Here is a 13,731-nt window from a genome sequence, read left to right as displayed (position 1 = left end):
TAGCCCTGTCTAGGGCCCCAGGACAGGCAGGGCTTCCCCAGCTATGTGTAGAATCACTGAAAGGGAAGCTAGGTTCATTGTCCTATCTAGTCTGCTGGTGCCTACCTACTAGATCAGAGGATTTTATTTTATCCCCCTGGCCAGCTGGAATAAAATCAAATTAAATTTTCTCCCAACATCTCTGGGCAGTAGCTCTGTGCTGTTTGAAGTTGACACTTGCTACAGTGGGTCTTTGTTATTCAAAAAGCCACCAGGCCCTGTAGCTGAGTTCTGGCATTCCTTAGCTAGGTTTCTTCTTATGCTGTGTATTGGACAGGGTTCTCTAGAGAGACAAACCAGATTGCTAGTAATTATATATAAATATATTTATAAAAATAGATATATAATTCAAGAAATCGTTAAATTATATACAGATAGATAATATAAGAAATTAACAGTTAAATTATAAAGCAGTGAGATACTAGCAGTCCTTCAAGACTTGAGAACTGCCAGTTGCCAGACCCCTTCTGTAGAGAGAGCTGGGCTATATATACCCAGGCAGCAAACAGCAAGGCAGGTTCCCAACTGTCATCAACTGTCAGTCCCCAGCTCCAGAGAGGAATATTCCAATCGTGTGGGCCTAAAGGGACCTCAACTTACAGCAACACAGTCCACAGGCTAGGCATCCCACAGATAGTGTACCCCTTTAAACTGAGGCACAGAACAACCAAGGTGAGGCTCACCGAGCCATTTATCTCTCTGCCCTTCAGTTAATCCTACTTGTGTTTATCGGCCAGGCTGGCACAGTAAACTATAGCAATCCACCCCTTGCCAGCCTGGCACCTATACACAATTCTTTACCCATACATACTTATATAATCTCCAGATATTAATGAAATCACACTTATACTTACCAATCATCTATCATACATATAAATGAAAACACACTGAGTCAAATTATATCTGAAATAACATACTTGAACAAAGGAAATATACGCAATAATCACATACAAAGAAAATACATTGACAATTACATGCTGGTTTATGTTAAGACCCCTCACCTATGTGCGCCTTGGAGCTGAGCAACCAGACTTGGGTTTGAGTTTTAAACAAATAATAAATATTTGACCCTTTTTCATTATGCTTGTGATGTGTTCCAATTTGGGGGTGTCAGGCTGACCCCTAGAGGGGGATTCCAGCTTATCAGGCGAGTTTTATCCTTCTCGGCCAATTTCCACTACATTCGCTGCCTGGACTCCCAACTTTCCACCTATTTTGCTCCTACACCGCAGTCTACCTGAGGTAAAAATAGTTTTCTTCTACTCTAAATTAAGGCTACCCGACACTAACACTCCCCAGCCTGTGAGCTCAAGGCAGCCAACAGTGTGGAGAGCTCTGGTATTTATACCCTCTAGGGCATCCGCCTGGAGAAATCGCTGCTCCTGGCAAGGGCACAGCTGTCGCCCACGGGCTCACCAAAGCTAGAGCACTTTAAAGCGTTCTTGGTTTTCTTTGTGAATGGAAGTCACACAAAAAGGTAGGTGATTCAGGAAAGACCCTAGCACCCTAGTTCTAACTTAAGGACTCCACCTCCCCTTTTCCTTCACCTTACCTCCCAATTTTCTGGTCTGGCAGCAGGAGCTCCAGACGGGTAAGTGCTATTGGGTTGCCATTTTTTCCTGGTACCCCTACTCTCATGGTATCAGTACTCCCATTATTGTTACTGAGGGGATTCGCTGTCCTGGATTCCATGTGTCAAGAGCTCTTATCTGTACCAGTGGACATGCTCCATTCTGGCTGGATTTGTAGGGTAGAATTGAGGTCATGATACTAGAGGGGAGGGAGCATTAAAGAACTAGAGAAATTTTAAAAAGGAAAAGAAAAAACTAGAAAAAATTTTAGGTGTTTTGTAGATGCTATACTGCACCCTGGCTGGCTTGTCCTTCCTCTTGACCCTTCCGTGAGGGGATGTCCAGTTATCTACAGATGGGCTTTGGGTCTCCATTCCGAGCCCCCCTCATTCCTATCAGTATGATTGTTTTGTATCATCTGGTGCTTGATATTTGATCCCGTTGACGCCTCATGATCATACAAGCTGATACACTTCTTCCATGTAGGCTTATTTGCTTCCCAGCTAAATGGCCGCTTGTTTAACTTCAAGTCTTTAAGACCCCAGATGCTATAGCTTATAGCCGGCACGATCAGCTTTCTTCACTACATTCGCTTCTGCACCATTTTTGTCTTCAGTGATCATGTTGAGATGGTGAGCATCACGGAATGCCAGGTTATGAGAACAAAGTGGGGACTAGTTTCTTTGTTTTTATTTATATGGTGGATTATATTGATAATTTTTCTAATGTTGAATCTACCTTGCATAAGTGATATGGATTCTACTTGATCATTCCGGGTTTTTTGTTTTTGAAATATTGTTGAATTCTCAGGTAAGTTTTTGTTGAGAATTTTTGGATATGTTCATAAGGGACGTTGGTCTGTAATTTTAATTCTGGTAATGTCTTTGCCAGCTTTGGGTGTCAGGGTTATGCGCACTTCATAAAATGAGTTAGGAAATTGGTCATCCTTTCCTACGTTCTGGAATCGTTTGTATAGAATTGGTACCATCTTGACTTGGAATGATTAGAATTCCCTGGTAAAATCATCTGTTCTATTTCCACTCACTACTCCCCGGCCCACTTCAGAGTTTTCTAATGTCCTGGTCTATTTCTTCTGTTGTTATTGGTCTGTTGAGATTTTCTACATCAGCCTGTTACATTCATTGTTGTTATTTAATAAGTGTGGTTTTGGTGTCTGTTCATAAATTTCTGTGCAGAATTCCATTTGTTTATGAGTTTTCTTGTCTTAATCTTGTTGTCATTTTACTTTTCAGATTTTTATAGTTTTCCTTTTTATATTGATGAAGTTTTTCCATTTCTTTGCGGCTACTTTATTATTTTCTTCTAGGACAAGACAATCTCATCTCCATTTTCATTCAAATATTTTATATCTACACATTTTCCTCTGTCTTTGTATTTTCCTTCACTCAGATTGATACATCTGGCTCAGGATTTTTGATTTGTAAGTTTGTTTCAATTTGAATGCTGTTTTAAGTAGGTTGATTTTTGAGTGGTCTTGTCTTGTGTGTTGATTACAAGTTTACATGTGCTGCTACTGTTGATTATTTGTCCAAAGAAACCCCCTAAGTAATTTTTAAAACTAGTCTTGTTTTACAAAGCTCTTTAATTTCTCCTCATCTGGAAATAACTTTATTCCCCCCGTTTATTTGAGGGACAATTTTGCTGGATGTAAAATTATTGGTTGGTAATTTTTTATTTTTATATAAGACATTGCATTGTCTTCTTGCCTGCATAATTTCTGCTGAGAAATCAGTTTATCCTTATAGTTCTTTGTAGGTAAGTTATATTTGCCTCTCTATTATAAGTTGTATTAATTTTATTTTCAGGCCTATCCTGTTCAGGGTTCATTCAGCTTCTAGAATAATTATTTTCTCCACTCCTGATATTAGGGAATATTTCTTCCAAAAATAGTCCAAAAACTATTTCCTCTGTGGATTTTTTGTTTGTTCCTGTTCTGGAATTACTGTGAAACCTAACTTGTTCTTCTTGAAAGTGCCCAACATAATTTTTAGACTCTCTTCAGACATTTTTGTTCTCTTTGTTGATTGTTCTTAAAATCAAAAGATACATATTAAAATCAAGAGTTTTTTCTTTAAGCCTATTAATTTGGCTTCCTATTGCTTCCTTCAGCTTTGTTGTTTTATTCTTTTAAAGTGCTGTCTAACAGAGAGGACCATAAGGCCGACCCCACTACGAGATGCAATGTTCCCACACTGACCCATAGCACTACAGGGAACAACACTGGAGACTGCGCAGTGTCCCCAGTCACCATGCACAGCGAAGGGAGTGCAACAGGGCAACAAGGGGAGCAAAGTAACCAAGTCCCTGAGGAATCCTTAAAATAGACTTCTGACTCAGGGGTTAGGGCTTGGCACCTCACCAGACCTGATTAGAAAACACTCCTAAGGGTCAGGAGACAGAATTGGAACTATCTATCCTATCTTTGTAAGACAGCAGGACAAACAATGGTACCAGTAGTCCTAGGGTAAGGTGACCAGATTTTAACATTGGTAAAGCAGGACACCATTGGTTAAAAACTCATATCCTAGCAAAATAGCCACATGGCAGCTGAAAACCATATACCCTAGCTTGTGCATTCTTTCCAAAAATCAGGACTTTTAAAACATGACGTGGGAAAAATTATTTTAAAATGGGACTGTCCCTCAAAAAGCTTTTTGTCCCGCAAAAGTTCTGCTCACCTTATCCTAGGGGTACATGGGAAAGGAATGGTCAGGGAGGGAGAGAAGGGAGCCAACAAACTCAGGGAACAGCAAGAGATCTAAACGTGATGGTGAGGAGAATATATAATGCCTGATGGAGTTTGATCAAGTACAATGTAGCTGAGAGGAATTGCTGAATGGAGAGTGAGAATGTAGTGGGACAGGAGGAAGTTGAAAGGAAATGGAGGAAAGAATTAGGTGGCAAAGGCTATTTATACAGGTATAGCTTATAGGCATGTACATATATAAATATATTAATTTATAATGAAAGGGATAGAGGCCAATGTACATATATTTAAGATAGCAGCTGGACTTTGGGCCTCTAATCAAGGCTTCTCTAAACACAAGAACACTTTGGCACTTTTTGATACATACCTTCCAAACATCACTGAAAACAAAATGTGTGCATCAGCAAATGTGGTGAAGAAAGCAGGTGGTGCCCAGCTATCAAAAAGACCACTTGTGGTCTTAAAGGCTTGAAGTTAAACAAGCAGCCATAGAGCAGGGAAGCAAATAAGCCCACAAGGAAGAAGCACACCAGCCTGTGTGATCATGAGATATCAATGGGATCAGATATCAGATACAAACAACATGAAAGAGGGGAGTTGGAGTAGAGACCCAAAGCCCACCAGTAGAAAATTGGATATCCCCCACCCCACACAGAAGGGTTACAAGGAAGGGACTATCCAACCAGGATGCAGTATAGTAATTGACAAAATACACAACATTCATCTAGTTCCTGAATGTTTCTTCCTCCCCACTACCATGACCCAGCTCTACCTTACAAATCTTTCTAGATTAGAGTACACACACATTGGAACACATAAAAGCTATCAACACATGGAATTCAGGACAATTAAAACTCTCAGTAACAATATCATGAGGGTACGGGGATGGTGGGGGCAGTGTGCGGCAGAAGAGAGAAAGGGATACCCCCTCACAAGGTTGGATATATAGCCTACCCACCAGAGGGACAAATAACAGAAATATGGGTGAAGGGAGACAATGGACAGTGTAAGACACAAAATAACAATATATAATTGATCAAGGATTCATGAGGATGGGAGGGGGAAAAAGAGCTGATACCAAGGCTTTAGCAGAAAGAAAATGTTTAGAAATGCTAATGGCAACATATATAAATGTGTGCTCAATACAATTGAATGATGGATTGTTATAAGATGTATAAGAGCCCCCAATAAAATGATTAATAGATTTTAACAATAATTAGTTTTTAAAATAATAGTGTTATCTAATTTTATTATCAATTATTAATATTCTGGATTTCATTTTTGCTGTTAAGATATCTAATTTTTCTACTTTTGGCCCTTTTTGTCATCTATTGGAAATAAGCACATAATTATTTATTTTTGGGGTAGTATGATTATTTTTCTTCAGAAAATTCCTTTGACTCTGTATTATAATTGCTTGTGCCTATCTTTCCTGCTTCTTGAAGTAGACAGATTAATTGCTGTGTCTCAACGACGTTTTGAAGCAATGACTAGAAGTTAGTGGAGGTTTGGGTTTGGGTCTATGTGGACAGTTGATTGTCAAGTGGTGCAGGAAAGAAAGAGTAGAAACCATAAACAAATATATATATTTTAAAATGGCTTTTTGAGCGGGCTCTCAGCCCTGGGAAACAGTGTCGGGGTATCTGATCCGCACCCCTTTCACACAGTGTGCGAGCAGGTTTTCCTCTCAGTCAGGGACAGCTGTGAGGAGTTAGTAGCTGACCTCCCTTTCTACCATCACCATAGATCTAGGAGGGAGAAAAAGAACATGGTTGTCATTGTCCTTGTGTTATTAGCCTCAGGCCATAGACGGGGTATGGGAGGTGGGGTATGTGTACAATTACAAGAGTGGCTTGGGGGGCACCCTAGTTATGGATCTTATCCATTCAGTGAGGGATATACACAAAAATAGAAAATAAAAAGGTTCCATAAGGACTCCGTAACCTGTCTGCTAGTGAGTCTGTAAACCTATACCTCCTTCTGGGGAAATGACTGGTTTATTGCCTGTTCATATCTCCACCCTCCTCCTAAGCACACTGCATCTACCAGTTGTGCGTCTTCTGTCCCCACCCACAGCCTTGCAGGTCTGGAGAAATTTGTTTAGATCACTTGTCTTCCAAGATTCCAGATAACTGGTTTTACTTTATTTTTTTAATTTTAAAACATCTTATTGAGAGCTCTTACAGTTCTTGTACCAATCCATACATCAATTGTATCAAGAACATTTGTACATATGTTGCCATCATTCTCAAAACATTCTTTGTACTCGATCCCTTAGTGTTAGCTCATTTTCCCCTCCCTCAAACCCTTGATAATTTATAAATTATTATTTTTCATGTTTTACGCTGTCCGTTGTCTCCCTTCACCCACTTTTCTGTTGTCCATTAGTTTCCCCTTTCCACCCCAGCCTTCCCCTTCCCCTCCTGGTATCACTACTCTGCTGATTGGCCCTGAGGGGTTATCTGGCTAGACCAGAGGATGTACACTGGTACAGATAAGAGCTGGAAACACAAGGAATCCAGGACAGATAGCCCTCTCAGGACCAATCATGAGAGTACTGATTTTACTTTCTTAATGATGCTCTCCTATGTTTATGTGAGGGATTTTGTTGTGCTTGTAGCTTGGAGGCTACATTGACCCAGAATCTTCCTATCTTATGCATCTTATAAAGTATCTGTCCCACTTACAGACTACAATCTCCATAAATATTTATTGTATAATTGTTATTTTTTATTTCAACTTAAGGATGTCTCTTTTCTAATCCAAATATATCACCAGTTGAAAGTGAGAATGTAGTAAAATAATACATTTTGAGTACTTCTTTTCTGCAAGTTAGCTAAAAATATTGTCATAGTTAACTATAAGAACTTTGAAAGGAGTTTATATTTGAGAATTTTTAAGGCATGATTTCTCAGAGAATTAGATTTTTAGATTTCTTGTTTTGTTTCTGACTTGGAATGGAGACATTTTGAAAAGTTTTAAATTGTCAAGTGTATAAGCATCTACGGTTTGAGCTCTGCTGCCAACACATATCAAAAGAGCTCTGAGCTGGAAATTCCTGTCATTTGGTCAGTCCAAGTGTGTTTGGCCTCAACACAAGCCACTAATTCAAATCAGTTCCATCAGAAACCTATAATTATGTGTTTAAAAGTAAAATAAAACTTGGATGCTATGACTGAATGTTAAAAGATTGCTGAAGTAATACAAACATTTGATATAGCTGTTGGGCAGAACTACAGCATTTATCTAACATGATTTGGAATGTTCTTTACTTACGAAGTCTAATCTATGCATTTCATAGAATGCCAGATAGTTGGTTTAATTGCTTAATAACAAATCCAGAGTAACTGGCCTAACCTCCAAAGTCTTTATTCACTTTGCCTATTAAGCCTTAAAAGTAAATATGTTCAAAATGTGATCGGATTGTATGTAACAGAGCAAACATTGGGGTCCTTCTCTTTGCCTAATTTTTTTTTCCTATGCTAGTGATAAAGGTTCATCGGTTCTTCACAAAGTGAGTGTTCACAATTGTGCTGTCACCATCCCAGCGTTCGCCTCATCACTATGCTAATGCGGCTTCCTTGTTCCTGGGGGAATTTCAGATGGAGTGATACAACTCACCTCAGAGTTGGGTTTCATGCGATTTTCCTTTACTCCGTGAGAATGATCTGGTTCTCTCTGTTCTCAGTCTTCGCTTCACTGTGGTCAGTGACCCTCTGGAGGATGAGCAGGACCTGGAGTGTGAGGACATCGGCCTCGCTAAGATCGACCTCACTGAGCAATTTAAGGCAGGCAGAGACATCGTCGAGCAAAATATTGAAGGTATGGGAGGCCGTATGCATATCCAACCTTTGCTGGAATCCAGACTCGAGCAAATCTGGCTTGTTGCTGTCTGCAGGGACATAGAGGCACAATTTAGTTGACTCTTTGGCAAGTCCCAGCTTGCTTTTCCTTGAACCGAAAGCTCTCCCCACGTCCCTCCTCTGCCTTCCTTTGAAAAAAAGAAGTATTACAAATTAATCAGCTTCACAGGAATTTTTTAGCATTGGTGGAAGATGTGACAAGAATTTGGACACAGGAGCTGTTGAATGTTGTTTATGGAAGCTTCATTTCTAGTTAGAAACTCTTTCTCTCTAGCATATTATTCTAAGTGGTAGTGAGTGTCTTTCTCACAGCTTTGATTTAATCCAGTGATATAATCATCACTGAAAATAATGCTTTGCCTTCAAGGAGTAATAAAGTCCTGGCAAATGGATTTTCCCCTCACCACCTATAATTCCCAACAATGCTCAATTTCTACCCTTTCCTTTTATAAAGTAAATGTAGTACCTACCGAAAGAAATATCCTTTATCAATCAGATGTTTTTTTAGTCATGATCAGGAATGGCCTGGGCAATCTGTGAGGAAGAAAACAGAGGAAGATTCCAAGTCTCACTTGCTCCGTTGCCAGAGCCTTTGGTGGAAAATGTACATGACATGTCTAACCACCAGCATTTGGTCACAACTGTGAAAGTCACAGAAAAAAAAGCTGAGAGAATTAACATAGTAACCTAAATCCTATTGAAGATGCCAGGTCTAAGAGATTCGGGAAGAAAATATCCAAAGTTATGTATGCTTTATGTTCTTAATCTTGTTTCCTGTCAGTGATGTTTAATTACCCCTCTATTATTCTGAGGCCACATGTGCCACAGTGAGCGGATATTCACGCCACATAAACCTTGGCCATGATTTTGGGATGTAGTCAAAAGATTAGGTACTGGTCATGTCAGAATTTGGTTATTCTGCCAGATGTCAGACACAAGCATGGGAGTTCCCAAAGAAGAGGCAAAAACCAAGGGGAACCAGCTGAGGAGCCACGTGTGCTACTGCAGTCCCTTCTGCTATTCGTTTCTTCACGTCTTATGCAACACATGTTGTTTGAAGATCTCCTGACAAATTTTCTTGGAATTAAAACCTAGACATTTACACACACGTTAAAGTCCAAGGAAAACCACAAGGCATGGAACCGGCATGTTTACACGGGCTGTCAGGATTACAGAGTCCAGGATTCTGATCTGTAGTCCCTAGGAAGGATGGATTTTTGTCCTTAGAGGAATGAGGATCTCAGTTATTGAATCTGCATCCCATCCAGCCCCAACCACTGGGCTCGGTGATGCTCCAGGTTTCAGTCACAAGTTTCACCTTTGGAATGCCATTGAAAGCTGTGGCCCTTCTCCCAAGAAAAGCCAACTCAAAACTGCAATCAAACGTTCCCGTCACTTTCCCGGCAGCATCGGTTCATGGAACCTAACCTCAAAGCATAGCCATAGACCTTAGGATTCCTGGGTCTGCCATCTTAACTTTTCCCAAAAGAATGTTTTCTTAGAAAGATAAGTAACTAATCCGAATCATGCCCTTTCTGAAATGTGCCAGTAGTACTGTGTGTTAGGCCACAGGCTTCTGCCTTGTATCTTGATCCCTTTTGGGCATATTATTAGCTCAACAGTCCTGGTTTGGGTGAGAAACATTGTACATTTCACTAGTAGCCGTCCGTCAGGATTTGGAGACTGGTTTGAGCTCCACAAGCAATCTATACGTGTTGATGCCATGTGCTTTAATGCATCTCTATGCGTACGTGACCAACTCTATTTTTCAGGTTTCTAAGAGAACATTGAGCATAGCTTTTGCAAAACTGTTCTCATTTTTTAAACTGACATTTTAGCTAACATATCTGAAGAAAGATCTACTAAACAGTATTAACGTGCTCTATTTTTGTCCCTAGTTTTTGATGTGCGAGCAGATGGTGAAGGTATTGGCAAGCTCCGGGTAACAGTTGAAGCTCTCCATGCCCTGCGGTCTGTCTATGAGGAATACAGAGAGGACCTGGAGGCTTGAAGGAACTGCTCCAGAGGCATCTCCTGCTCCTGAGTAAATGCTCACATGAAAGCTCTGAACTGAGATTTCCATAATTACTCTGGTATATATAATCTATAATTCATGGGGAACTGGGAGGGAGAGACCTGAGTTTGAAGTGTTCGAGTTTTGTACACTTTTTATTTGTTTATCTTTCTACTCCCTCCTTCCCATGTCGACCACCCCTCAGGATTTAAGGCCTCCACAATGGGTAGCACCTTCTTAATAATTTACGCTTACAGCATCACCAGAGAAAGTCAGTTTGCATTTTCCACATTTTCTTATGAAGACATGACCTGCAATGCAATTCCCATTTTTTATTTTTAATAAGCAAAAAGCATAAATCTTATAAAATCTATGAAAAAAGAAATAATTTTTTATGTGATCCCTAATCGGCCCACTAAATGGGATGCCTATGATTAGCCTCATTAGGAGTTTTATACTGTGAAGATTTTATTAGAAGCAATATATGAAAATTACTTGGATTAATGTGTTAATCTTCCTCTTTAAAATGCTAATATCCATTTTATGCACATTAAAGCTTAGTATGCATTTTCTTTGATGCATGCAGTTTCTATCAATTAAATATAAAGAATGAAACGGCACCAATTTTTTAAATTACTACAATATTTTTTTCTTTTTAAAAAAATAGCATTTCTTACTCGTTATTTATTTTTATTGGTGATATGGGATCTGGAAATGTGTGTGTATGACATACATATAATTTACACTTGGAAACTTAGCCTATGATATAGACAGAGATTATTGCAGTGTGACTCAGATTCTGATATGCTTAGTTAGACATGAAAGAGGATCTTTTCATCATTTTTAAAATTTACATCCAGCTTGTACAATGCTGGGGTATATCTGGATAGCCCGATCCTTAAAAAGCCGCTCAGAAAGTTAATTTTCTAGCTTTTACCCAATCTCACTGAAGGATTTAATTGATATTTTTAATGGAGCTGTGAATCAATGCTGCAAAAGAATTGTCTCTAGAGGGCTAGGACATAATGCATTTCATTTTTTAATTTACTTTTTTATTTGTCATTTTCTTCAAAGGATTTTTATAGGCTGTGGGTTTTCACTGTTTGCAAACAGACTATGTTCCTTCTTAAGCATATGTAAAGTATTCAGGGAGATAAGTAATTTATTAAAATCTACCTAATTTGCCGTGATATATTAAATCTCTGCTTCAGTGATCACAGACCATTTCATTTAGAGAATTAGGCATTCCCTCTTTGTGTGATTAAAGCTCTGGAAAATGAGTTCTTTGCTCCTATTTGTGAACATTCAAAGCCTGCTAATGGCAAGAAGATGGAATAGATTATGAGACAATTCATTACAGTTCAACAGAGGAAAAAAATAGCTATAATGCAAAAATGCAAGTATGAATATCTGCATACAGTTTGAACCATCTGTGCTCTAAGGGCTTCAATCATGACTCTCCTCTTTAGGAGGCTTTGAAACGACATCCGTACAATATTAATTTGTTGATGTACATTGTGAGACCAGTAGAGTATGAGCTGACCTCAGAAATCTATAAATTCTGTCTATACCATTGCACCTCCCTGTCCTGGGGTCTGCCATCTCCACGGAGAATCTTGCTCTCATCAAGCTCTGAAAATCTTCGTAACAACTCATGCCTCTGGAACCTTCTAGAGACCACAAACATCTGCAAATGAAGCGTCTCCAATCCTAGTAAACAGCCACATGTTTGTTGTCACTTTAGCTGGCTCTGAGCTCATCTTTTTGGCCTCTCATTCTAGCTTGCTTTGGCTTTATGCAGTTACCGAGTGTCTTTAAGGCCCTTAATATTCCCCGCAGTGATTTAAACAGCCAGATTATAGCCTGGGATTAACTGAGTGGTTGGTGAGACACTTATTGTGGCTTTCCCCAGGAGGTTTGTGTTATTGTTTTAAAACATTGCATCTGCCCTTCTGCTAGAGAAGCGAGCTAGGTCGTGCTGACTTCCATGACCTGTTAAGTGGATAAAACATATGGGATCTACTCTCTGAAATGTATAAGATCAGACCTTAACCATGTTTCTGCCATGCTCATGTTTACTTTAATAGAGGATTAAAGATCCCTCTGATGGCTTTGGAGCCCTGGTAGTGCAGAGTTTAAGTGCTTAGCCACTGAGCAGAAAGTCGGCAGTTTTTCCTTGGGCGAAAGCTGGTTCTTTAAAAAGCACAGCCCTGTAAGCCCTGTGGGTCATTTGTCCCCTGTTCTGCAGGCCACTATGAGGCATACGGGACTTGACAGCAGTGGGTTTGGCTTAATTTATGGGGCACTTTCTGGATTTAGAATATTCTGCTTCAAACTATCACAAGCGTCCCCATCACTCATTTACATAAGTAATTAAGCACTGCCAGCACGTTTTGAAGAGGAAAATGGTATGGGATGCAATCATCTGGCCAAGGAATTTTCCCCCCCTTCGTAATGTTAACCATTGAAACGTTCCCTACCCTTTGGGTATCTCTTAGTGAGTGTAGCTCAGGGGCCAGGAGGGTCTGCTTCCCAGGTACTCCAGCCTAAGATAGTGTTTGTGTGCATTTGCAGCTTCTAGGTAAAATATATACATAGTGCCCCCAGCACTTTGAGCTCTTATGCTTTCAGTTGGGATATATAAATAGAGATGTGTTGTGGTGTGCGGAAGGGTATATTTTACATGCTTTTTGCCTACTGTAGTAGAAATGTCAAATTCCCAGCCACTGTCATGAGAAGCAGTTGACAAAAATAAGTTTTATGGTTTACAGTGCGGTTTATGTTGAGAACATTTCTCTTCACTCTCAATTTCAACATGTTTTCTAAATTATCATGGTTTATTGCTGTTTAACTTAAATTAGTTTTTTTAAGAATAAATAGAGAATATGTTTAATCAAATAAAGAAAGGTCACGTTGAAATTCTGCTGCTCCTGCCATTCATTCATTACCACAAAATACAAATAATGTCTAAGTGTTATGAAGAAGTGTGGCCTGAGACGTGGTCATGTGATTTTGGAGTATTTGCATGCATTCATGTTCCTACAACAAAACATAAATTATTTTAGTAATCTGACATCAAGAGCTGTGACAATGAAAACCAGTTTTTACACATGTTCTAACAAGAATCTGATTAACATTTTTGTGGATATGGAAAATAACTTTTTCGTTTTGTCAAACTGGCACTGTTGCTGAATTTAGAATGATTTCCTTATGCACGAGATAGCAAAGTAAAAATCACATCTGTGAGCAAATATGAGTAAAATGTCATCTTTAAGTCAAAACAACCCAGGGAGAGGTTTGGGGATACACAAAATTCTCAAGCAATTAGCTGTATCAAGATAATTCATCCCAATTAGGAGAGGGCATTTTACTAACTCATTTATGCCTGAAGGTTTCTGGGTATCTTGACCCAAAAAAAGCCAAACTTGCAGCCATTGTGTCAATGCTGACGCATAGCAACCCCCTGTGGGTTTCCAAAACTATAACTGTTTACATAACTCATTGCAGGAGTGGAAA

At 39.4% G+C, this 13,731-nt stretch overlaps 1 protein-coding gene across 2 annotated transcripts in view; it reads left to right on the top strand.

Annotated features, from left to right (window-relative positions):
* RPGRIP1L (RPGRIP1 like) overlaps positions 1 to 13,296 on the top strand; it is a 136,854-nt gene extending 123,558 nt beyond the window's left edge. For both annotated transcript variants that reach the window (XM_075536595.1, XM_075536594.1), the window contains exons 25-26: positions 8,027 to 8,160; positions 10,100 to 13,296. In XM_075536595.1, coding sequence (XP_075392710.1) covers positions 8,027 to 8,160; positions 10,100 to 10,212 — 247 coding nt within the window. In that variant the 3' untranslated portion in view covers positions 10,213 to 13,296. The remainder of the gene's footprint in view (positions 1 to 8,026; positions 8,161 to 10,099) is intronic.
* Positions 13,297 to 13,731: the final 435 nt, after the last annotated feature.

Source organism: Tenrec ecaudatus, chromosome 18 (genome assembly GCF_050624435.1).
Source record: "Tenrec ecaudatus isolate mTenEca1 chromosome 18, mTenEca1.hap1, whole genome shotgun sequence".
Lineage (NCBI taxonomy): Eukaryota > Metazoa > Chordata > Mammalia > Afrosoricida > Tenrecidae > Tenrec > Tenrec ecaudatus.
The sequence above is the reverse complement of the archived record's forward strand: the minus strand, read 5'-3'. Positions and strand labels throughout refer to the sequence as shown.